General features: G+C 47.2%; 1 protein-coding gene across 1 annotated transcript in view; it reads left to right on the forward strand.

Annotated features, from left to right (window-relative positions):
* Positions 1-22,577, forward strand: part of ZSWIM4 (zinc finger SWIM-type containing 4) — a 51,875-nt gene extending 29,298 nt beyond the window's left edge. Inside the window, exons 6-14 of the mRNA XM_086963626.1 lie at positions 2,376-2,555; positions 2,917-3,231; positions 3,599-3,736; positions 4,301-4,561; positions 5,081-5,216; positions 5,366-5,523; positions 5,614-5,777; positions 6,566-6,647; positions 17,966-22,577. Coding sequence (XP_086819752.1) covers positions 2,376-2,555; positions 2,917-3,231; positions 3,599-3,736; positions 4,301-4,561; positions 5,081-5,216; positions 5,366-5,523; positions 5,614-5,777; positions 6,566-6,647; positions 17,966-18,828 — 2,297 coding nt within the window. The 3' untranslated portion in view covers positions 18,829-22,577. The remainder of the gene's footprint in view (positions 1-2,375; positions 2,556-2,916; positions 3,232-3,598; positions 3,737-4,300; positions 4,562-5,080; positions 5,217-5,365; positions 5,524-5,613; positions 5,778-6,565; positions 6,648-17,965) is intronic.
* The last annotated feature ends 696 nt before the right edge of the window (positions 22,578-23,273 follow it).

Below are 23,273 nucleotides of genomic sequence, written 5' to 3' on the forward strand. Positions count from 1 at the left end.
ACAACGCGGTCCTTACAACTACTGCGTTATTACATTGTATGCCATAACAATGCAAGCTGTTACAACGACGTGCTGTAGGGGCCAGACGATGTTGGATTTTAAATCCAACTCCTTCCATACTGTTGCACAGACTGGAGTTGGAATAGTAAATTATACTATTCCAACATTCAGCACAACAGCAAGTCTTTGTAATGACTTGCGTTGTAATGACCACGTTGTAATGGTATGCGTTCTAAGCACCTTCGTTGTAACTTGGCATATTCATTGGAGAGAATTGAAGGCCTTTTTCCCCCTCTGCAGTAGGCAATCAATATATAGATACATAACTACATAGAAAGTGTTGCATGTATATGGAAAATAATAAAGAGATATAAAGTTACATTTTATTGTCCCATATGTGCAAAAAAGACTCAACAGTTGCTGTACATAACGTTTATTTGTTATATATATATACTCTCTTTAGGCTGGTGGGGTATGCATTTTTGTTTTATTTTGTGTTTTCCCAGGTATTTCAGTAGTGAAGCACTTATAGATACAATTATTATGATTATATATACACATTGTGATAGAATAAAAAAAGCAGACTCCTAAGCATATAATCAAATAACTTTGCAGTGGCCTATATTCGTGTTAAGAATATATTTTATTTATATATTTTAATCATAAGTTATATGCATTTGTTGAGCAGACCTACAAGTATCTATATTAAATTATAAGTAGTATAAATATTTGTACTAAAAATGCACACATCCAAATACATATAATCAAATTATACATGTATATGCTGTACATTTGTTATTGGGGTATGGTGGTCACATAGGAAAGTGCCAACTCTTGAGTACTCTTCTGAAGATAAAATGGTTATCTGTGGATCTTATCTGTTTGGGGGTAACTAATTCTATAGTCTGGCTGCTTCAACAGAGAAAGATTTACCACCCATGTTTTTTTTCTTGTATGCTGGTGTTTTGAGATGAGGTGCCAGTCTGGAGCGTAGATCCTTTGTATGTATTTGATTATTGTATTCCTGAAAAAGTATTGAACAGTTGTTATTAAACAACTATTAAACAATCTCAGTGGCAGCCATATTAACACAAAGAGAAATGGGACCTGTTCTAAGACCTGGTGGATGTTTAGCATTGGCTGATGAATTAAAATCCGTGTCGGAATGTTAGGGTATCTTCGTGGTGTACGTCTCCATGCTCCTAGTCTAAATGTGACTCTTTACTGTGGTTATTCTGAAAATGTGTCATGGAACTGCATGTTCGGATCAACTGAATATATGCACGCCCACGGGCATTACTAAGGGTTTAGTGCTTAAATTACAAATGCGTGTGATGCTAGATTTACAAAGTAGCACCCTGTTTCTATATTTAAAACTGCAAAAAGTTAAACAAGGGCGTTGGGGAAAGAAAAGCAGACCAGATAGCAAAAAAAAACAGAGGCTAACCATGGCTGCTACTTTGATCCCAAATCAAGCACTCTCTGTTAAAGTGCAGTCTGCCACTGGCAGTTTTCAGGGAGGATCCTTAAAAAGATTTGTTATCAATTTCCACATACTAGTGAAACAATGTTGCATTAATCTGTGAGCCCCAACACTTCCGGGAGCCCCAAGTTTCATTTATTTTTTTGTAATACCCCTTGTTATCGCCATGGTTACTAGATGGATGGGCGACATTCAATTAATAATTTACCTAGATAATCTCTCTAAGCAAAATTATTTTGTGTGCCTGAAGTGACAGGTTTAATGTGCAAACATCTGGTGTAATTGCTGTAGGTACATTTTTGTAAGCACCGCCATTTTGGCTGGCTTCTGAAGTGGCTTTAAGTTACTGGTTTTGGTCTACCATATGAGCCCACTAACAGTCTGTTTTAGGCATTCTATGTTGGCGAGATTTTGAAGCGAGCGATAGGTATGCATTAAAACACTACGGCAGATCCTAGTAAGAGGTTGAAAATGTGGCTATAGTTTCCTGTGGCTAGCTTCGTAGTGTGCCAGTCATGGCTGAGTGTGAGAACTGATTCAGTGCTGCCTTGACATCCGTAGCATTGTTTGGAGGGGGGTCCGTTGTTTCTTACTTTGGTTGGGTGGTGGGAGACTTACCAGTCATCAGTTTAGGACTGATACGCTGTACCCAGAATAGGTTGGGTGCACCTACCCATTGATTGGATTGTGTCTAGCTTTGGGTAGGTGGCGGCAAGTGTCTGCTTTCAGTTGGATGATGGCAAGCTGTACGTTGTTGGTTGGGGGTGGCTTTGGTTGCATAGAGTGTGCTTTCTTTTTAACCTCCACCCTGTCTTCTTGGTATCCCTAGGTATCTTCCTTGTGTGGTATTTTTATCTTTGTCGGTGTGTTAATCTTTCATCTCTTACTACAGGTGCTCTGTGGGTGTGTGTTCTCCTAAACCCTCACTGTAAAGCCGAAGAGAGAGCAGTGTGGCTCGAGCTTCTCAAGAAATGGAATAACATGGATGTTTGCCCGCTAGAAGAAGGAAACTACTCTTTTGACGCTCCCGGAGCTAGCTCAGGCTTTCAGTTCCCCTCGAACCAGCATCAAGGTACAGTTACAGTTGACCGATGGAAAGAAAAAAACGTAACCTTGTCATTTGACCTCGGAGTGAGAGGTTTTCTCTTGCCTCCTTTGTTTGAACTATAACACAGTTGAAAGCCAAGTGCTTTCCATCTTTTTCAAAGCTAGGCCTAGTGTAGTCGTCAGTTCCTTGTTTATGTTTGATTTGTGATGTATCCACTCCTTTGAATTTAGGACATGAGCGTCCATGCTGACACTACCTTGAGTACTATTGACCTCTAGCACCTATGTTGACACCTTGGTAAAGTAGCCTTTAGGATGCAAAAGCTTTCTTGACCCATTGTCCAATATCTCACTGGGGTCTGCTTTTTCTTAATCTCTTGCTGCAGGTGGTACCCGTCAGACAGTTTTTGGACGTGCCATTAAGGCAGGTGAACTACGCTGGGGTGATGCCCACCTACAGAAGATTCTGGGCAGCGAGTATTACAGCCTGGGTATGAAGAGTTGTGGTGACAAGCTGTCCTTCGACCCACAAGGCCGCCCGCTCTGGTTGGGGGACCACTTCCCTATGGCTTGTGCCCGTGTGGATGCCCTGCGCTCTCATGGATACCCCAAGGAATCCCTGCGGCTGGCTGTGGCAGTAGTGAACACCATGCGGCTCCAGCAGCGCCACCAGCTGGAAGCATCCAAGCAACAGAAGAAAGGTGAGTGAATAAGAACTGGAATATAGATGGGCTATTGTTACTTGCATGGTATGGAGAAGGGGTTTGGAGGTGACTAGTATGGTGAGTAGGAGGAAACTATTGTGCAGTGAGTCAAAGTTGGTTGTGTGGATGGATGTCGAGGGAGTAATGCACTGTTGTAGGAAAGAGGGACATTTAAGATGTTCTTTGCTTTTAGAGGATGATGGCTGTGCACCAGATATTGGCACCGAAAGGGACCCTAAATCTTGTGGCCATTATTGCAGTGCAGTATCCCTTGCATGGCTACTCTTGGAGCTTAAGGAGAGAAAGTGTTTCTCCTATGGAGTGAGGAACCAAATTAAGGCTGACTTCTCTTGTTTCTTTGTAGAGCTTCTGCAAAAAGGTACAACAACCATCACCAACCTGGAGGGTTGGGTTGGGCACCCTCTAGATCCCATTGGGTGCCTGTGCAGAACTTTCCTTGAGGCATCTCGGGCAGATGAGGAGGGTCTTGCACTGTATGCTGGTAAGTAGTCCTTGTCATGCGGGGTGAAAAGCAGCCAACTTAACTTGTGCATGTGGGCGTCAGGAAGTCTCGACTCTGTAGAACAGGCCTGTGCAAGGGGGAGATGTTGCATGCTAAAGAATAATTGTGGTCAGGAGTGTAATGTCTAGGTACGGGGGATATATTTTCTGAATCTTTTCCTGGTTGGAATTTGACTTTCCCTGGTTGAGGAACGCTGTCTCTTTTATGTAAATCTTTTTAGCAGTGCATGCATTAAGTTTTCGCTGTGTACTAGATCTAGGGTGTTCAAGGCTGTCCACCAGAGCTAGATACATGTAAGATAAATATACATACAATGAATCCAATTGGAACTCTTTTACATAACTATTTCTAAAGTCTGTAATGGATCCAGTCCTTCTGGCCCTTCAGGATCATGCCTGTAAAAAATATTTCCGTATTTATAGACATTTGAAGAACCCATGTGCCCTGTTTCCTTAGCATTGTCTTTGTGCTCCTTCTGTTTGCTCCATTCACATTTGAGAGAAAACATTTGGTGTTTGTGACGTGGACTGTCTCTTGCCTCAGATTCCACAGTAGAAACAAAGAAGGTGGTGTACCAACATGTGCCAGTCCCTTCCAATCCCAGCTCTGGTGAATCCTACTTTAGCCTGGCTTTGGAGGTGGCCCTCATGGGCTTGGGGCAGCAGCGGGCTATGCCGGAGGGACTGTACGCTCAGGACAAGGTGGTGCGCAGCGAGGAACAACTTCTTGCACTCCTGGCTGAGATGGAGCTGGATGAGAAACTGGTCCAGGTGCTGAGGAAGCAAGCTCTTCTGCTGCTGGAAGGTAAGTGTGGTGTGGTAGAACTTGAGGTAGATCTATATTGGAGAGGCTGAAAAGATAAATGACAGAAGTAGAAAATGGTGGAGTTCCGGTATTGTGCATGTAGGGGAGTGGTTCTAGCATATCGGGGCAAGTGAAAGATATGCCTCTGCTAGTAATTTAAAGTATCCAAGGGGACACATTCTATAATGCATCGAATCATCCAATCATCAGTTTGCTACCCGAGAACAGTTGTCAAATACCTCTGGCTGAATGAAAACACATTCCCCAAACTCCTCCAGTAATTGCTAATTTTGATGTGGATCCTCCTGACACCCAGAGATATTCCATCAAGTAAACAATTTATTTCGAGGATGATATTGAAGATCAAAGAAAGGGCCCATTTGTAAAGGTTTGGTGTAATGTGTGATAGCCCCAAGTGGCTGTGCAATTCTGTGTACACTTAGGATGTATATAGTTGCTTTGTTTTAAAGCGGGCACTCTGCATCGGCAATGATTTTCTGACTTTATTTTGCTTTCAAGGTGGGCCTTTCAGTGGATTTGGTGAAGTGGTCTTCCGGGAGAGTGTACCCATGCACACCTTTGCCCGATACCTCTTCACTGCTCTCCTGCCACATGATGCTGATTTGGCTTACAGGGTCGCTCTTCGAGCAATGAGGTAAGTCACCCGTTGCCTTCTTTTCTGAATGTCCAATTTACCTCTGATGCAGTCTCAGAACCCCTCTGCTGTATGTCCTGTGCTCTGTCTTTTTTCACTGCTTTGAAATCCTGTGTTATCATGGCCTTTAATTCTTCTTTGCCTTTCAGACTTCCTGTGCTAGAAACCGCGATGAGGGCTCCAGATCTGCTGCACCACAACCCCCTAGATTCTATGATGGCGAACCGCTTTCCTCGATGGTTCATCCTTGGCCACTTAGAAACGCGTCAGTGTGAGCTGGCATCTGCCATGCTCACCACTGCCAAGGGTAAGGTTGGGTCTCTGTCTGTCTGTCTATCTCTGTCTGGAAAGCCTTGGGTTGTTCACCAGCTTACATCTTTAATCTTCTTTCCCCCAGGGGACCCAAAGTGGCTGCACACAGTGCTGGGATCCATCCAACAGAACATCCACTCCCCTGCGCTGCTCTTCAAGTTAGCACAGGATGCTTGCAAGACCGCCACGCCTGCTAATTCCCCTCCGGACAGCAGCCTCCTAGGCATCTCCCTAGAGCTTGGCCTTCAGGTAGGAGTTTGTTGTGTGGTGTCTTCTGCAGCAGGAATGTCTGCTGGCCGACTGTGTTTAGTTAGAATCTGAGCCTCTATCTGGACATTATCTGCCTGTATGAACCTAGATGAAGAGCAAGGATGCCTCAACAGTGGACATATGAGATGTGATTAAAGACTGTTTATAATGAGGCAGGTGATAGTAGGTTCTTGTGTAGGTTTGTTGTACTCTTCGAAGAGATGTCTCCATTTTCTTTCTAAATTCCTGGATTATAGGAGCTGTTCTAATGTCAATAGTGTGCTCACCCCTTAATCCATAAAAATGGAACCTGTGGTTGAGACGGAAAAAGGCACAGGAAAGCAGACACTGAGCTTCCAGAAGTGGAATGTAGAAACATCATTGATGTGTAGAGCACTGCAACCTCAGAGATATTGGGGACTGGGAGGGGGCTCGGAGGGAGTCTCATTAGACCATACCACAATTGCAAACTTTTGAAAGAAGGAACTTTCTTAGCCAACAACTAGCTTAATAAAGGGCAACTTGTGCATCATGCTGGGGAGAGCAGTGGTAGTGCTGCCTCTAATATTATATAGTGCAGTGTTAAAGGAGGTTGCCCAATTCAGTGGTCCCATCAATAAAATGGGAGGAGGGTGTCTGGTGTGTTTAGGCTCTGCATTGATGACAAGAGCTTCCACCCTCTGACAAATTGCAAAGAAGGCTGGCAGTGTTGCCTCCTAAAAAATGTTTTGCCTGGTAATCCAGTAACAACATGGTGCTCTTTGTAATGTGTGTTGCTTCTCTTCCAGGTGATGAGGATGACTCTAAACACTATGACATGGCGGCGGAGGGAGATGGTGCGCTGGCTCGTCAGCTGTGCAACTGAAATCGGTAAGAAAGGGAGAGAGGATGCCTCACAAGCTCTAGCACAACATCAGTTTGCACCCACTGACTGGGAGAGGAATTTGGGTGGTTTTCAGGGTTCAAGACTGGATTTGAGGGAGGGGAGGTTTACTTTTTTGTTTTACATACATACATGCATATTTCATTAGGAAGCAAATGTGCATCTGTTTCCGGGTACAGATAGTTGTCCAGTTAATGCTAGTAGACACATTGTCTCTGTAGGTTAGTCTCTGTATTTATTTGCGATTTGTTGTTTCAATAATTTTATCTGTACATATTTCTTATGTTTATGAAAGGTTCAAAAACAAGTTTATTTAGGCAATTGTCCACATTAATTAAAACCTTTAAATTAACCCCCCTCCTCCCCATCACATTTCATTTTTTGAAATTCTGTTTAACAGTTCGTAAAAACCGAGCAATCCCAACTGCCACATCTAAATATCGCATCTCAGACAGTAACTCCACCGCTTTGTTCCCATGAAGAGTGTCATATTTCCAAAAAGAGGGTCTTAAAAACTTGATCCGATTTGCAAGATAAAAACCACAGTTCATAAGAATATGCGTAATAGTACATTTAGCTTTCAAAGGGCAAGGACAAAGACCACTATTATTCTGCACCCCAGTCCTATATTAGTGGGATAAATAGATTGGATTACATCCCACCCGAATCCTTAGGATTTCTTTTCTCAAACCTGGATCTGGTAACTGCAATAAATAAGGGAAAACACAATCCTGGCCAAATGAAGCAAACGAGAAGCTAATCGATTTTCTTCTTTAACCTAATCGCTGCGGTGCGCATATTTTTGCGCTACGCGGCGCGTTAGATGACGAGCTCAGCATCCGCACACGCACACGCACAGCTGAGCTCGTCATCAGCATCGAAGGGGTTAAATATAATTAATCACATTGTTGTGACACCATAGCTGCAGAAAGCTGCAGATGCTCTCAATACTCGTTTGCCTGGGAAAGTGAGCCAGGATGTGACTGAACCACTATTTAAGTGGAGGTTCTTCATTGCAGTTATTCTAGTTCTAACAGCCTTTGCCCAAATCCTTTCACTGCTTTGGCTCTCTTCCCAACACAATTTGGAGACTTTAACCACCTCTTCATTCTCCAGCAGGGTATTTAAGTATTTTAGAGCCTGAGCGGCGGCCGCCATGTTCTAAGAGACCAGACTGAACTCTCTCCTTATAGCCTGAACCATGGTACCTTGTGGGAGTGATAGAAATGTTTTAAGCACTACCCCTTCCAGTCTGTCCCATTCACAGGTTGGATCAAGAGAGAATACCTCTCCCCCATACAGGCCTAGTGGTGGGATCTTCCCTTCATAGGCCTTAAAAAGTGGGATATGGGATAGCCCCCTGAATCTGCCATTGGATCCCAATAAACAGCTTGCCTGCAATAGGGCCTTCTGCCTATGTTTATGAAAGTTTTTTTCCTGTTGTTTGCTTCTTTGTGTCACTGAAGCAGTTGTCTTCCACTTTTTGTCTTGTCTGCTTCAATCCCTCCTTTAGTCAGTTTTTCTTCACTTTGTGTTTGTAATTGGGCCACCTTTCACTCTGACTGCCACTGTTCATTCACTCTTTTCCTTTGTTGATTTGGGCCCCTGCTGTTTAGCTCGAGCCTGGGTATCACATGCACTGCTCTGCGAGGCATGCTGTATTCACGTATGGACTTGAAGCTTCGCCCACTCTCTGCCCATATTTGTCATTGGCTAGTGAAACTGTTACTTAAAAATGCTGGCTTCAGATTCGTTAATAGGCTTGTTAGTCCCTCCTTAGTACTGCCTGTAGGAAGGTACATCCTGACTATGGTTGCCCCCAACTTTTTGCCCTGTGTTTTAGCTGGTTTTGGACATAGTCGACCTGGGACCCTGCCAATCAGGACCCCAGGCCTACTGCTCTCTCTTTAAAATGGATTCCATGTACCCTAGGTACATTTCCAATTGGTACTGGGCCACCTTATCAGACCCTGTAACTCAGGGCATAGGTGTACCCAGGGCTGCCAGGGGCTGCAGCATGTATTATGCCACCCCTGGCTGGCCTCCTAAATTTGACACAACTGGCTGCATGACAGCTGGGGCAAAGTCGTGTAATCACCCTTTGCTGTAGGTGTAGTATACCTATACCTAACCCTAAAATGGACACACAGATTCCTATCAGTCACTCCTATGGCAGGCCTTGACAATCCTGAAGGCAGAGTGCTTGGAATCGTGTGAGATGGTGCTCTGGCATGAGCTGAGCCTGTCTGCAGCTTGCGGAACCAAGTCCTAATAGCTGTTCCATGATATCGCATACCATATACTCTTAAGTGCATTATAATCCTCGCGGTTAAATGCTAACTTTGGTATTGCTTTATCAAAACATGTCGAGTAAGGTGTCATACGAATTGGAATACTAACCCCTCGCCAATTCTGGCGACGGGGTTAGCATTCCACCCTTCTAGAGGGACACGACATGTATGTAACTGTGAACCCCGGTTAAAGTTAACTGAAGCCTCAGCTCCACAAAATGGATGCTGCCACCACAGACACGAGTCTGACCTCCTGCTGCTGGGAGTCCTTCCAGCGAGGGAGGCCTGGACAAAGGGTTTCCTGTCCGGGGCGGTGCTAGCACCGTCCCAGACATGGTTTTGTGTATCCTGGGTAGGCAGGGCTTTTCAGGAAGGTGACTGCTGAGTGGCACCCCGGTGCTCACTACGCATAGGCCAGTCAGAACCAGTTCCAGGGGCACACCAGCCCCTGGCCTGGGGAAGTCCGGCAGGGGAGAGGGGTGTAACCACCCCCCTCCTGGTCCCACCCATAGGCAGGACCTAGTCACCGGGTCAGCCCCCTTTTTTAGTATAAAGATGGGAGCGGGCCCCCTGTTAAAATTAGATCATCTTTGGAATCAAGATACCACTTTCTTCGAAAGGACTTCACGATTTCTTCTTCAAGATTCTCCCTTGTGGCTAAGGAGTAGTCACCCTGCATCCGCAGGCACCATCCTAAAGAACACTGCGGTCTGCTGCAAGTCCTTCATCACGAATCCGACGACCCAGCTCGACGAGACCCGGCTTCCCTGGCACCTCTGACCTCTACTCACCTCTACAGCCCAGCTGAGAACCGTGAGTGCGACGAGACCTCAAGGGACCGACGATCGCCAAGACTGCACGACATCTTTACTGCAAGCCCACCGTGTCCTCCACTGGTGAGTGCTTTGGGGTCCGAGAAGCCCCGACCCTGCGCAGCTCCAGCACCCAAGATCAGCCCCCCTGCATCTCCACGATCTGCGTGGGGCCCTTCTGCTGTTTGCTGTGCACCGCGTTGTTTGGCTACTAGCCGGCTGGCTTGTGGCCCTCTGAACGACGCCCAACGACTTCACGACTGCTGGTCTGGTTGCTCCAGGCTGGCCTTTGCTTCCTTCTTCAAGAGAGGCACCCCGGACCCTCCTGGTCCACTCCAGACGCCATTTTAGGTCCACCGCGTGGGCTTGAATTTGCCAAGGCTTTGTTGCCCAATCCTGGGTCCAGCGACGCCGACAGCTTCTATCTTCGTGGGACAGCTCGATCCTCCATCCTGGTCGCCGACAACGCCTCCTGGTCCGTGAGATCTTCGAGTCAAGCGTCACCCACTCACCTAGTCGAGGTGGCTACCATCCGGTGCCCTCCTGGTGCCCACTGACTACTGGCTAGTAGTCTCGAACTTGGTCCCCTCTGCTTTCAGGTGTCATCTATCTTCAAGATCCAGGCTTGGATCCGACTGAACTTTCTTCACTGGTCACCGGCCAGCATCTTTTCTTCCGGCTCCTGGTCCGTCTACGAGGATTCCCGACGTCTTTTCAGACCTATGCAGCTGCAGCCCCTGGGCTAGGTAACTTCGGCATTTCGGTGCCCCAGCATAGCCTCACTATCCAAGGGTCAGAATCTACTTTCGTTTTCTCCCTACCAGGTCGGGTTCGCCCGAGAACACTAACTTTCTAATTCCTAGCTACCATAGACTTTTGTCCCGCATCTCGCGTGAGAGTGCACACACTGCACCCGAGTCCCCTAGGCCTCCTAGACATAATCTAACGATTCCCTAGTCAAGTCCTAGCGATTCCAAAAGCTATTAGTACTGTACTTACCTGCTAGGAATTTCGCATTCCACTTTCAGAGTATATGGTTTTCCGTGCCCCTCGGGCATTTGTATATACTGTGCTAACTTAAGTATTTTTGTAAGAGTTTTGGTTTGTGCTTAGTACCCTGTCCTCATAAAGAGTACAGGGCTGTTGTGATCTTTAAATAAATAACTGTTTATTTTCATAACACTTGTGTGGTGTCCTTTCACTTGGTATTAAAGGGGTATATGTGTGGTAAACAGCTGGCTTAACGCGCCCTCTCGAGTCTTTAGCCTTAGACTGCTCGTATCCACGCTACTAGGATAGCTGGTCTATAAGGTTGACTTACAACCAATCATCAATAAGGGTTGCTGGACTGATACATAGTGTTCACTAGAATAGTGAGCACTGCATATCAGGCCACCTTCTCGCATTGGTGAGCAGCGGGTGGGATTTGAGCTTGCTGTTGTTTTACCACACGTATCCTAAGAATATCTTGTTGAAAGATCACATAAAGGACTGTTAGGTACATATAACTAAAGCTTAGAATACTCTGAGTTCTACTGAACCAGCTGTTGTAGCTCCTCAAGGCTTAGCACACCTTGGCTGCAACTCTTAGCAAGGGATCAGTAGGTAAACACATAGTGTAGGTAGGTGCATCACTTACACCACACTAGAATCAGCATGTCAGACAAAGGAGGAAACTCTGAGTATCCCCTTGTGTCAGTGGACCTTCCACAGGTCACTTCTAAATATGCTGCTCTTAGCTTCCATGAGATGAGACAAGTGTGTACTCTCAGGAAACTAAAACAGGGGTCTAACCCCACCACTTCCTTTCTGATTGGTCTCTTAGAGGCTTATGATGCCAGTAGGGCTGGTAACCCAGACCCTTCTAATCCAGAAGGAAGTTTGCCCTCCTTACAGGGTCCCTTTGATATCCATCCCCTCCATGAGGCAGATGATGCTGAGGAGGAGGATGAGTTGTCTGGGGATGAGGCAGATAAGGGACAGGTAGAGGTCAGTAGACTAACCCGGACCAACTTAAGCAGACATGAGAGGGACTCTAGGGGAGCCCTGGGGCCACTCTCAGGTCAGCTTAACATTGGGAATGGACGAGTTAGGTCTCTATCTAGAGGCTCTAACAGATCCCTTCATACCAATGGCTCTCAACGTTCCTCTCAAAGGGGAATGACATCTCCCCAGAGGAGAGTGTATGAGGCAAAGGAAAAGGCAGCCAATCTGAGGATTGAAAGGGAAGAACTTGCCCTGGCCAAAGAAAGGCTTGCCTTTGCTAGAGAGCAACAATTGAGTGGGGCAGTCCCCACTGGTGGCAGCAATAATCCTAGCAATAGGGAAAGGAGTTTTGATAAAAAGCACCTGAATAAGATAGTGCCCCCCTTTAAAGAAGGGGATGACATCCACAAATGGATTACTGCTTTGGAGAGAGCCTGCACTGTGCAGGGTGTTCCCCAAAGTCAGTGGGCAGCTATCTTGTGGCTCTCCTTTGATGGTAAAGGTAGAGATAAGCTCCTCACCACAAGGGTGGAGGATGCTAACAATTACCAAATCTTGAAGAATACACTGGTTGATGGGTTTGGTTTAACCACTGAACAATACAGGATGCTGTTCAGAGACACCCAGAAAACTCAGTCTCAAGATTGGACTGACTTTGTTGATTGTGCCACTAAGGCTTTTGAAGGCTGGCTACTGGGTAGTAAGGTTACTGATTTTAAAGGATTGTATAATCTAATTATGAGGGAGCAAATCTTAAATAATTGTCAGAACCAGTTATTACATCAGCACCTGGTAGACTCTGATCTGACCTCTCCACAGGAATTGGGTAAGAGGGCAGACAAATGGGTCAGAACCAGGGTTAGGCCTAAAAACCAGGGTGGTGACCAGAAAAAGGAATCAACCAAGCCTCAAGAGAAGGGTGGGGATAAATCCTCAGAGAAGACTTCCCAAGGGCCCCAAAACTCCAACAAGGGTGGTGGGTCCCAGAACACTCCTTCAGAACAAAAGAAACCTTATTGCCATACCTGTAAACAGGTGGGTCATTACAAAAGTGATGTCAGTTGCCCTAAAAATGGTAATAAGGGAAACATACCCCCAGGTAATACTCCTAAACCTCCTGTTACCACTAGTGGTAATCCCCCAGGTGGTGGGAGTGCCCCCAAGAATGTGGTGGGCATTACTTTGGGCAATCAGGAGGACTATGGCCTAGCCAGGTTCCCTGACCACACTCTTGTCTGTGAGACTGGCATGGGGTTTGCCAACTTCACTACTGGACCCCACATTTTGGGAAAGTATAGACAAGAAGTTTTAGTGAATGGTCGGAAAGTTGAGGCATTCAGAGACACAGGGGCCAGCCTCACCATGGTGAGTGACCATCTGGTCCCCTCTGCTCAACTGACCCCTGGTTTTACTTATCAGGTGACAGACATTCATGGAGTGAAGAGAAGGCATCCCATGGCAGTAGTCAAGCTCAGTTGGGGTAATGTCACAGGGCCCATGAGAGTGGCAGTGACAGATAACCTACCTGTAGATTGCTTACTGGGGAATGACCTGGAACTCTCAGCATGGGCTGAGGTGGAGCAAGAAACTCACTCCAGAATGATAGGCCTATCCAGACAGGTTAGTGGGGCAGTAATAGATACAGCCCCAGTCCAAGCACCATTCCTCCCTGAAAAGGTTGGAAGGGCAGTGGTAGCCACTGCCCAGGCTCAGACAGACTTTCCAGAACAGGATAGGAGGGCTGTGACAGTCACAGCCCAAACACAGACTGAGTGCCCTCCTGAAAAGGTTGAAATGGTCTCAGCCTCTACTCAAACAGATAGTGAGGTTGTGAAGCCTGAAACAATGGATCACTCCACTCAAACAGAGAGCATTGAGGAGGAAGAAGAGTCTTCCCCCTCCCAGACACTAGGTGAGAGCCAGCCTCCTCAGGGAACTGACTCTACCCCTGTTGAAGGAACTGCCCCAGAGGTAGTCAGGCCTAGCCTGGCAGAGCCCCTGATGGCAGTGGACCCTTCCCAGGTGGGACCCAGTCTGGAGCAGGTAACCTGCACCTCTCTACCCTGCCTCAGTCAGCCCAGGGCTGTGGAGGTCAGGGAGGCCAGTGGTGGACCCAAAAGGGCCCCCTGTCCAAAAGAACCCCTTAATCAACAGATTAGGATCACTGAAGCTGGTAAACCTAGCCAAGTGAAAATAGAACAGACTCCTGAGGGATCCCCCTTAAAAGTAGTTAGGGAACTCCCACAGCTGGACACTGGTGGGCACAGCCAAACATGGGGCCTAAAAACCCCAGACCTGACCTGTACCTCCAGTAAGCCAAACAGAGGGACTCAGCCTCCAGCTTTAGGTAGCCAGAGGCTGACCCTGAGAGCTCAGTGCATCTCAGCTAAAGAAAGAAAGGCACACATGATGGATGGTGATTGGAGGAAGTTGAGCCCAAAGGTAGAGGAGCCTCACTTCAGTACTCCAACCCAGCATCAGCCTTCTTCTTTCCCAAGACACACCAGAAACAGAGATTCCCTATGGTGGAGACCCTCAGATACCCTTAGGGTGAGGGGTTGCCTAGTGGACCATGACACAGGGGGAAACCAAGCCAGAGCTGGTCCTTCCTTATATGGCCACTTAGGTAATAGAGGCTTACCTGGGCAAGGATAGCCTTATCTCCTTTCGTTTGGGGGGGGGTTGTGTAGGAAGGTACATCCTGACTATGGTTGCCCCCAACTTTTTGCCCTGTGTTTTAGCTGGTTTTGGACATAGTCGACCTGGGACCCTGCCAATCAGGACCCCAGGCCTACTGCTCTCTCTTTAAAATGGATTCCATGTACCCTAGGTACATTTCCAATTGGTACTGGGCCACCTTATCAGACCCTGTAACTCAGGGCATAGGTGTACCCAGGGCTGCCAGGGGCTGCAGCATGTATTATGCCACCCCTGGCTGGCCTCCTAAATTTGACACAACTGGCTGCATGACAGCTGGGGCAAAGTCGTGTAATCACCCTTTGCTGTAGGTGTAGTATACCTATACCTAACCCTAAAATGGACACACAGATTCCTATCAGTCACTCCTATGGCAGGCCTTGACAATCCTGAAGGCAGAGTGCTTGGAATCGTGTGAGATGGTGCTCTGGCATGAGCTGAGCCTGTCTGCAGCTTGCGGAACCAAGTCCTAATAGCTGTTCCATGATATCGCATACCATATACTCTTAAGTGCATTATAATCCTCGCGGTTAAATGCTAACTTTGGTATTGCTTTATCAAAACATGTCGAGTAAGGTGTCATACGAATTGGAATACTAACCCCTCGCCAATTCTGGCGACGGGGTTAGCATTCCACCCTTCTAGAGGGACACGACATGTATGTAACTGTGAACCCCGGTTAAAGTTAACTGAAGCCTCAGCTCCACAAAATGGATGCTGCCACCACAGACACGAGTCTGACCTCCTGCTGCTGGGAGTCCTTCCAGCGAGGGAGGCCTGGACAAAGGGTTTCCTGTCCGGGGCGGTGCTAGCACCGTCCCAGACATGGTTTTGTGTATCCTGGGTAGGCAGGGCTTTTCAGGAAGGTGACTGCTGAGTGGCACCCCGGTGCTCACTACGCATAGGCCAGTCAGAACCAGTTCCAGGGGCACACCAGCCCCTGGCCTGGGGAAGTCCGGCAGGGGAGAGGGGTGTAACCACCCCCCTCCTGGTCCCACCCATAGGCAGGACCTAGTCACCGGGTCAGCCCCCTTTTTTAGTATAAAGATGGGAGCGGGCCCCCTGTTAAAATTAGATCATCTTTGGAATCAAGATACCACTTTCTTCGAAAGGACTTCACGATTTCTTCTTCAAGATTCTCCCTTGTGGCTAAGGAGTAGTCACCCTGCATCCGCAGGCACCATCCTAAAGAACACTGCGGTCTGCTGCAAGTCCTTCATCACGAATCCGACGACCCAGCTCGACGAGACCCGGCTTCCCTGGCACCTCTGACCTCTACTCACCTCTACAGCCCAGCTGAGAACCGTGAGTGCGACGAGACCTCAAGGGACCGACGATCGCCAAGACTGCACGACATCTTTACTGCAAGCCCACCGTGTCCTCCACTGGTGAGTGCTTTGGGGTCCGAGAAGCCCCGACCCTGCGCAGCTCCAGCACCCAAGATCAGCCCCCCTGCATCTCCACGATCTGCGTGGGGCCCTTCTGCTGTTTGCTGTGCACCGCGTTGTTTGGCTACTAGCCGGCTGGCTTGTGGCCCTCTGAACGACGCCCAACGACTTCACGACTGCTGGTCTGGTTGCTCCAGGCTGGCCTTTGCTTCCTTCTTCAAGAGAGGCACCCCGGACCCTCCTGGTCCACTCCAGACGCCATTTTAGGTCCACCGCGTGGGCTTGAATTTGCCAAGGCTTTGTTGCCCAATCCTGGGTCCAGCGACGCCGACAGCTTCTATCTTCGTGGGACAGCTCGATCCTCCATCCTGGTCGCCGACAACGCCTCCTGGTCCGTGAGATCTTCGAGTCAAGCGTCACCCACTCACCTAGTCGAGGTGGCTACCATCCGGTGCCCTCCTGGTGCCCACTGACTACTGGCTAGTAGTCTCGAACTTGGTCCCCTCTGCTTTCAGGTGTCATCTATCTTCAAGATCCAGGCTTGGATCCGACTGAACTTTCTTCACTGGTCACCGGCCAGCATCTTTTCTTCCGGCTCCTGGTCCGTCTACGAGGATTCCCGACGTCTTTTCAGACCTATGCAGCTGCAGCCCCTGGGCTAGGTAACTTCGGCATTTCGGTGCCCCAGCATAGCCTCACTATCCAAGGGTCAGAATCTACTTTCGTTTTCTCCCTACCAGGTCGGGTTCGCCCGAGAACACTAACTTTCTAATTCCTAGCTACCATAGACTTTTGTCCCGCATCTCGCGTGAGAGTGCACACACTGCACCCGAGTCCCCTAGGCCTCCTAGACATAATCTAACGATTCCCTAGTCAAGTCCTAGCGATTCCAAAAGCTATTAGTACTGTACTTACCTGCTAGGAATTTCGCATTCCACTTTCAGAGTATATGGTTTTCCGTGCCCCTCGGGCATTTGTATATACTGTGCTAACTTAAGTATTTTTGTAAGAGTTTTGGTTTGTGCTTAGTACCCTGTCCTCATAAAGAGTACAGGGCTGTTGTGATCTTTAAATAAATAACTGTTTATTTTCATAACACTTGTGTGGTGTCCTTTCACTTGGTATTAAAGGGGTATATGTGTGGTAAACAGCTGGCTTAACGCGCCCTCTCGAGTCTTTAGCCTTAGACTGCTCGTATCCACGCTACTAGGATAGCTGGTCTATAAGGTTGACTTACAACCAATCATCAATAAGGGTTGCTGGACTGATACATAGTGTTCACTAGAATAGTGAGCACTGCATATCAGGCCACCTTCTCACACTGCCTTGTCTCCATTTGTAACCTCCCAGTAGGACTGACCCTTTTACTTCAGTTATTACACAGTTTGTCTTATTCAGCCTGTGAGCGCTATTTTTTTGGGGGGAGTTTCTCCTACTGCAGGCACGACCTGCTTTCCTGCAACATTCAGCGCGCCATGCATACTTTCCCTTTCCAAGCAGCCTGGGTCAATGGGGGCCACTTATTTGAAATTAAATGGGTCTCGCATTTACAAGAGTTTGACTTATTGACATTGTAAATGACCATGCCTTTTATTTGTGTTAATTATCAAAATTGATAAAAAGCATTGTCATTAAGAATGCCAATAGCTTAAACTCTCAAATGCGAGACCGCTTGTTTTTATAGATGGGTAGTTTGTGGTAGTACTCATATTGGTCATATTAAATATTTTTTGTCTATGCTTCCCTATCAGTCAGTGCTGGCTCCCCTATGTCCATGTGTCTTCATTATGTGTGTCCTAGTTTCAAATGTGTTTCAGTGTTTCCTTACTAGTTTCCAGTGCCCCATTTTTGAGCCAAAGCATAAGAGGCTATGTAGGGCCTTCTTCAAGGTTCCATGTTCTTTCACGAGTGTAAGGAGCAGCGAAGCAGGCTTGATCTCCATAAGGTTGGTGGGTCCATGTGCCATTCGGGGCTGTGAATTAGGTGGTGTGTAGCTTCCAGACCCGATGGGGAATGGTTGCTCTGCTGTGGGGCCTTGAGTATGTCTCCTCCAGCACAGTAGGCTGGTTAGACTGTAGAAATGTAAGACACATGGTCATTCTCTTCCTTAACATTGTGTTTTGTCCTCTAGGTGTGCAGGCCCTGATGAACATCATGCAAAACTGGTACTCCCTGTTCACGCCCATCGAGGCCACGACCATTGTGGCTGTTACGAGCACCACGCACTCTACGCTGCTGCGGCTTAGCTTGGACTACAGCCAGCGAGAGGAGCTGTGCAGCTGCGCCCGCACAGTGGCCCTGCAGTGCGCCATGAAGGACCCCCAGAACTGCTCGCTGCCGGCGCTCACACTGTGCGAGAAGAACCACGCCGCCTTCGAGGCGGCCTACCAGATCGTCCTGGACTCATCTAGCACCAGCATGGGCCACTCCCACCTCTTCACGGTAGCCCGCTACATGGAGCACCGAGGCCTGCTGCTCCGGGCCTACAAGCTGGCAATGCTGGCGCTCTCGCACCTCAACATCGCCTTCAACCAGGACACCCACCCTGCTGTGAATGACGTGCTCTGGGCCTGCTCGCTGAGCCACTCGCTGGGGAAGAACGAGCTGGCGGCGGTGGTGCCGCTGGTGATCAAAAGTGTGCAGTGCGCCCCGGTCCTCTCGGACATCCTGCGGCGCTGGAGCATCCCCACGCCCGGCCTGGCGGGCCTTCCCGGACGCAGGACTTCCGGCAAGCTGATGGGGACGGAGAAGGCCCCCCTCTGCCAGCTGCTAGACGCCGCCATGACGGCCTACATTAGCACCACCCACTCGCGGCTCACGCACATCAGCCCGCGGCATTATGGGGAATTTATAGAGTTTCTGTGCAAAGCCCGGGAAACATTCCTTCTGGCCCCTGACGGACACCTGCAGTTTGGGCAGTTCCTGGACAACCTCAAACAGACCTACAAGGGCAAAAAGAAGCTGATGCTGCTGGTGCGGGAGCGCTTTGGCTGACGCCAGGCCTTTGTGTGGGACCCCTGCCTCGCACGGGCTCTCTTGTAAGACGATGGGACTCTTGTGCAAATTGGTGCCCGGCTCACTGAAAGCCACTCTTTCCTCCGTTTTTATTTTTATTCTTTATAAAAGGGTTGATATTTAATTTTATATTTATTTATTTAACGAAGAGGAGGGGAGTGCTAGAAGGACTTGGTTTATGCTGTGGTCAGTATTACTCTGCAACGCAACTCCAGCAAACTGAAGGATAACCAAGAAACTGTCACACCGTGTTGTGGCCTCCATGTATTCCATACCCACCATTGCGGCATACCTGATCCAAGCATTGCCGTACGTGTAGACTTTATTCCTAGCATATTCCTGCACAAGTGGAGCCTGCTGGCAACTTTGAGGCACACGTGGACTCCCTTGCGAGCATAGCTGGGCTCCGCACTGAACATTTCTGCACCCGCACGCTCTGCCGCCAGTATCTGCGTACCTGTGGATCAGCCCCAGTGCCCCTTCACCTGTGGACCCCGTGCACAGCTTTGCAGATTGGGGCCGGCACTCCCAGCATTCCTAGTTGTGTGTGTTCCGCTCCAGGGCATTCTGCACGGATGGAGTCTACGCCTCACCGTCTGGCCCAGGCAGACTCTCTCCCGCGTCCTGCACGTTTCCACTCCAAACATTCCTGCATGTGCTTAATCATTTCTTGCCGTTACTCGGAGTGCTCTCCCATTTTTAGATGCGTTGTGGCAGACCGCAGTGGAGTCCATTATTTTTTTAATTAAATTCAATGGAATTGTTTATGGTTTGCTTCCGATTTGGACCGTGTGGTCCCACTTCGATGGCTGCTCCTGGTGGAAGCTACGGGCTACTCGTGGCTATGTTTGAAGTGAGACTCTAGAGGCGTAGACTGTTGAAATGGGCAGCTTCCAGTTGCTGTCATATTGGACCCTCTGCCACGCAGTGGCTGCCTGACCATGGGTGTTTACGGACAATGAAGCAGGAAGCCCTGGACCCTTCTCTTCCTAATGTGTACCTTAAGCTGCTGGTTGTCAAATGGAAGGTACTGCAGGCCTTTTCCGGGAAAAGGTGGAGAGATAGTACATTGGTGTCATACCGGCTTGGCTGTCGGAGTGGAGGGTCATCCCAGATCTATCATTTTTGTGTTTTTAAGATTTGAGCATAGCACATCTTTTCGTGGATGCAAACGGGCCACTTGCGTCTTCTCATCATGGTATCATTTATTTTAGAAAGTTATTCTCTCCTATTCTGTTTGTGAATGATCCCAGACTCGAGCCAGTACCTCAAGAGAAGCTGCACTGACCACTGCCGCCACCTGCAGGAGTAGGGTTCTCCCTTAGTGGCTCAGTATTGCTCAAGAACAGGGACAGTGAATTAACCCTGGATGTGGTGCCCACTTTGGCATCCTCGCCCCTTTTGAATTTGAATACTCCGGTTTAAGACATGAAGCTGTGCTTGATGCACACTTGTTAATACTCCATTGCCGCCTCACAATAAGGTGCTTGGATTTCATACAGCCCTTGCTTAATGTTGTCCACTTGAAATAAATCGCTAAGCCCCCCTGTTGCACATATAGCCTCCTAGCTTTCTGCCAGTATATCTGCCCTCTCACCCTCATGCCTCTGGATTCGTACAGCTGGTTCCCTTGAGGCTCTATGCCCTTTAGTCTACATTTCTTAGCGTATCGCTCTACATCTACAGGATAAAGATATATACTATAATACACTTGGTGCGTATATGCCATTGCTCTGATGTGATGTGGAAGGCACAGCCTACTGTCCCGCTTGACTTTCTGCTTTCCATGTACTGACTTGGTTGTCTCATTGAAACTGTCACCAATTTTGATCTCCCACTGGATTGACTGGATCCCCTTTTGTCTCCACTCATTGGCCGGTTATCCCAGGCTTTGTCTTGCAGTGGCCCACAATGTACCCCTGGGCACCAGGACTTTTCAAGTGTTCTGTTTGTAGAAGCACTTTAGAGACACCTTCCAAATAAAGCAATAACTTTTCCACCCCGCTCAGATATTTTGTATCCTGCTTACCCATAACTTAATCTTGGAGTTAAAGTAGTGCCAAGAAGGACTGCGCTCTATGGACTCTAAACCTCACTAGGGCGAGCCCTGCAAGGCTGATGTTTGAACTTGCCCAACCCCAATTGTGTCCACTTCTCAATGTCCTTTCTATTTCATGCGATTGTTCTGGAATCGAGTCGCACATCTGGCCTGCTTGTTGAAGCTTTTCTTGGTACGTTTGTTCCAAGCCTTTCAACTTTATCATATAATTAAGCTTTTGGGAAAGTAGACTAGAGTACTTTGGCCCTTCATATATTCCTCTCGTTTACGTTGCGCAGGCCGTTTACATTTTATCCATCTAATTTTTTCACTGCACTGGCCCTGCAGATTTAAATTGCGTATGTTAAAATTCGCTAGCTTCATAAAGTTCTCCTGTCAAAAATACAATACGCTAACCTTGCAGATATCTCTATTTAAGTTATGATACAAGAGCCTTAAAGATTTTGGCCTTAGTTTTAGATCAAAGGACCATGGCAACTTTACCCTTTTAAGTTACGATTCATTGGCCACTGCAGGTTTCACTAATTGGTTTTCATGATTCACCTTTCAATATTTTGTATTTTGATGCACGGGTCTTGAAAATTACAAACTTTCACTCTTTGGAATACAATCCAATGCACTGCAGATTTCACTTTTAGGTTTGGATGCAAAGCTTGTAGACTTTGCAACTAGGTTTCCACAGAGGGACCTTTTATATTTTACTTCTCTGCATTAAAATAAATGCCCCCTGCACATGTCACCTTTTTAGATTTGGAATCACAAGCAGTAAAGTTTACTTTTCTAAATCGGGATAAATTAACCCACTGATGTTTTCTTTTGAATTATGAGTCATTCGCTCGATAGAATGACCTCTTTTAAATTGTGAATCATTAGCCTTGCAGGTTTCACCTTTTATAGCTTTCGTTTCATGAGCATTTCAAATTTCTAGAAGGGATCTTAGATTGCCATATCAGTTATGTTTGGGGCTTACCTCCTATCTATTCCACCCCTTCCTTCTAATATTTAAAGAGCGCAAAGCATTGACCGCCACTAACCATGGAACAGTGTTGGGGATGGTGGGGGTTGCCAGAATATGCTTGCTTTTAATACATCAAAATGTGTTGTTTACCTCACAGGCATCTGCAGCACAGAGGGGACAAGCCCTTACTCACAGGGGCATACCTCATGCCTCACCTGCCCCTTGCCACCTGAAAAAGTTGAGGGGTTTACCTCATGTTGGCCACACCTCTGGACATGGTAGGGGCCGCCCCCAACCCTGTGAAAATTTCTTGCTGTTGCCTCTTTCTCCTGCTCCTCAGCATGTGGTTTGCTGAGTGCGGCGTAGCTGGCTGGGTCCCAGTTCCTCAGCCGCCCATGCCTCCAATTTCCCTACACTGTATAAATTCTCAGGAACAAATCCGGAGCGCCCAGCTCCTCGGGGTCCAGAAGCTTGTTATGAAGTCTGATATAATGATTGATTGACCTATTAAATATATGGACTGGGAAAGATTAACCTTTTACTTTGCAATATGATGTTCAGAGAGAGGGGGGGGGCTGCTTGCTCACACTAACCTGGGTGGCATCCCCCCACACTCCTTACTTTACTATAAAGTTTGTTAATTTTTGTAATTTTGTTTTCTATTTATTGAATTGTTCTTGTGTTTTTGTAAAATATAACTTGGGAGAAAAATAATTGTGGTCCAAATTTTTTTTGGTGTGAGTATGCTTTACATTTTTGTCTCGCTTTTGCGGTCTGTTTATTCTCAATCCTCTTATTGTTCTCCTCTAATCTATTGGTTCAATATTTGTTGCTTTTTCAATGATCTCTTCTTTGCTTCTGCACTCTTTTGTCCGTCAACCTCCAATTTATTTGTTTTTATTTATAAAGTTTTTTATATAGCGCTAACTTGATCCTGAAGAAAAGGAATTATAGAGCAAGAAAAATAAGGATATTAAAGGTATCCATGGAATGACAAGACGAGTAACGTAACTGTTTAAAAGTGATTTTGTCGAAGAGGAAAATGTTAAAATACAGAGAGGGTTAAGCTTTTAAAGTCTGAGACATTAAAAACAATTCATGTACCCATTGAACATGGGGCTCACTTACGTGACCTATATTTGTACTTCCTTGGTATGCCCATGCTTACCAGTCGTTCCTAGGTATCTTTCCATTTTTGTTTCTCTCCTTTTCCTCTTCATCACTAACTTTTGTATTCATGCCATGCCCTGCCCTTTCTCTTACATGCCTTCTCTTCCCCTGCCCTCAACTGTCTTTTCGTTAATCTTTCCTTAACTGAATGTCACTTTACCATTTTTCCCTATTTATTTGCCCTATGGCCTCTTTGTGGTTTTCTACTTGTGCCTCTTTTCTTGCTTGCCTCTGTGC

This window comes from Lissotriton vulgaris, chromosome 1_1 (assembly GCF_964263255.1).
Source record: "Lissotriton vulgaris chromosome 1_1, aLisVul1.2, whole genome shotgun sequence".
NCBI lineage: Eukaryota > Metazoa > Chordata > Amphibia > Caudata > Salamandridae > Lissotriton > Lissotriton vulgaris.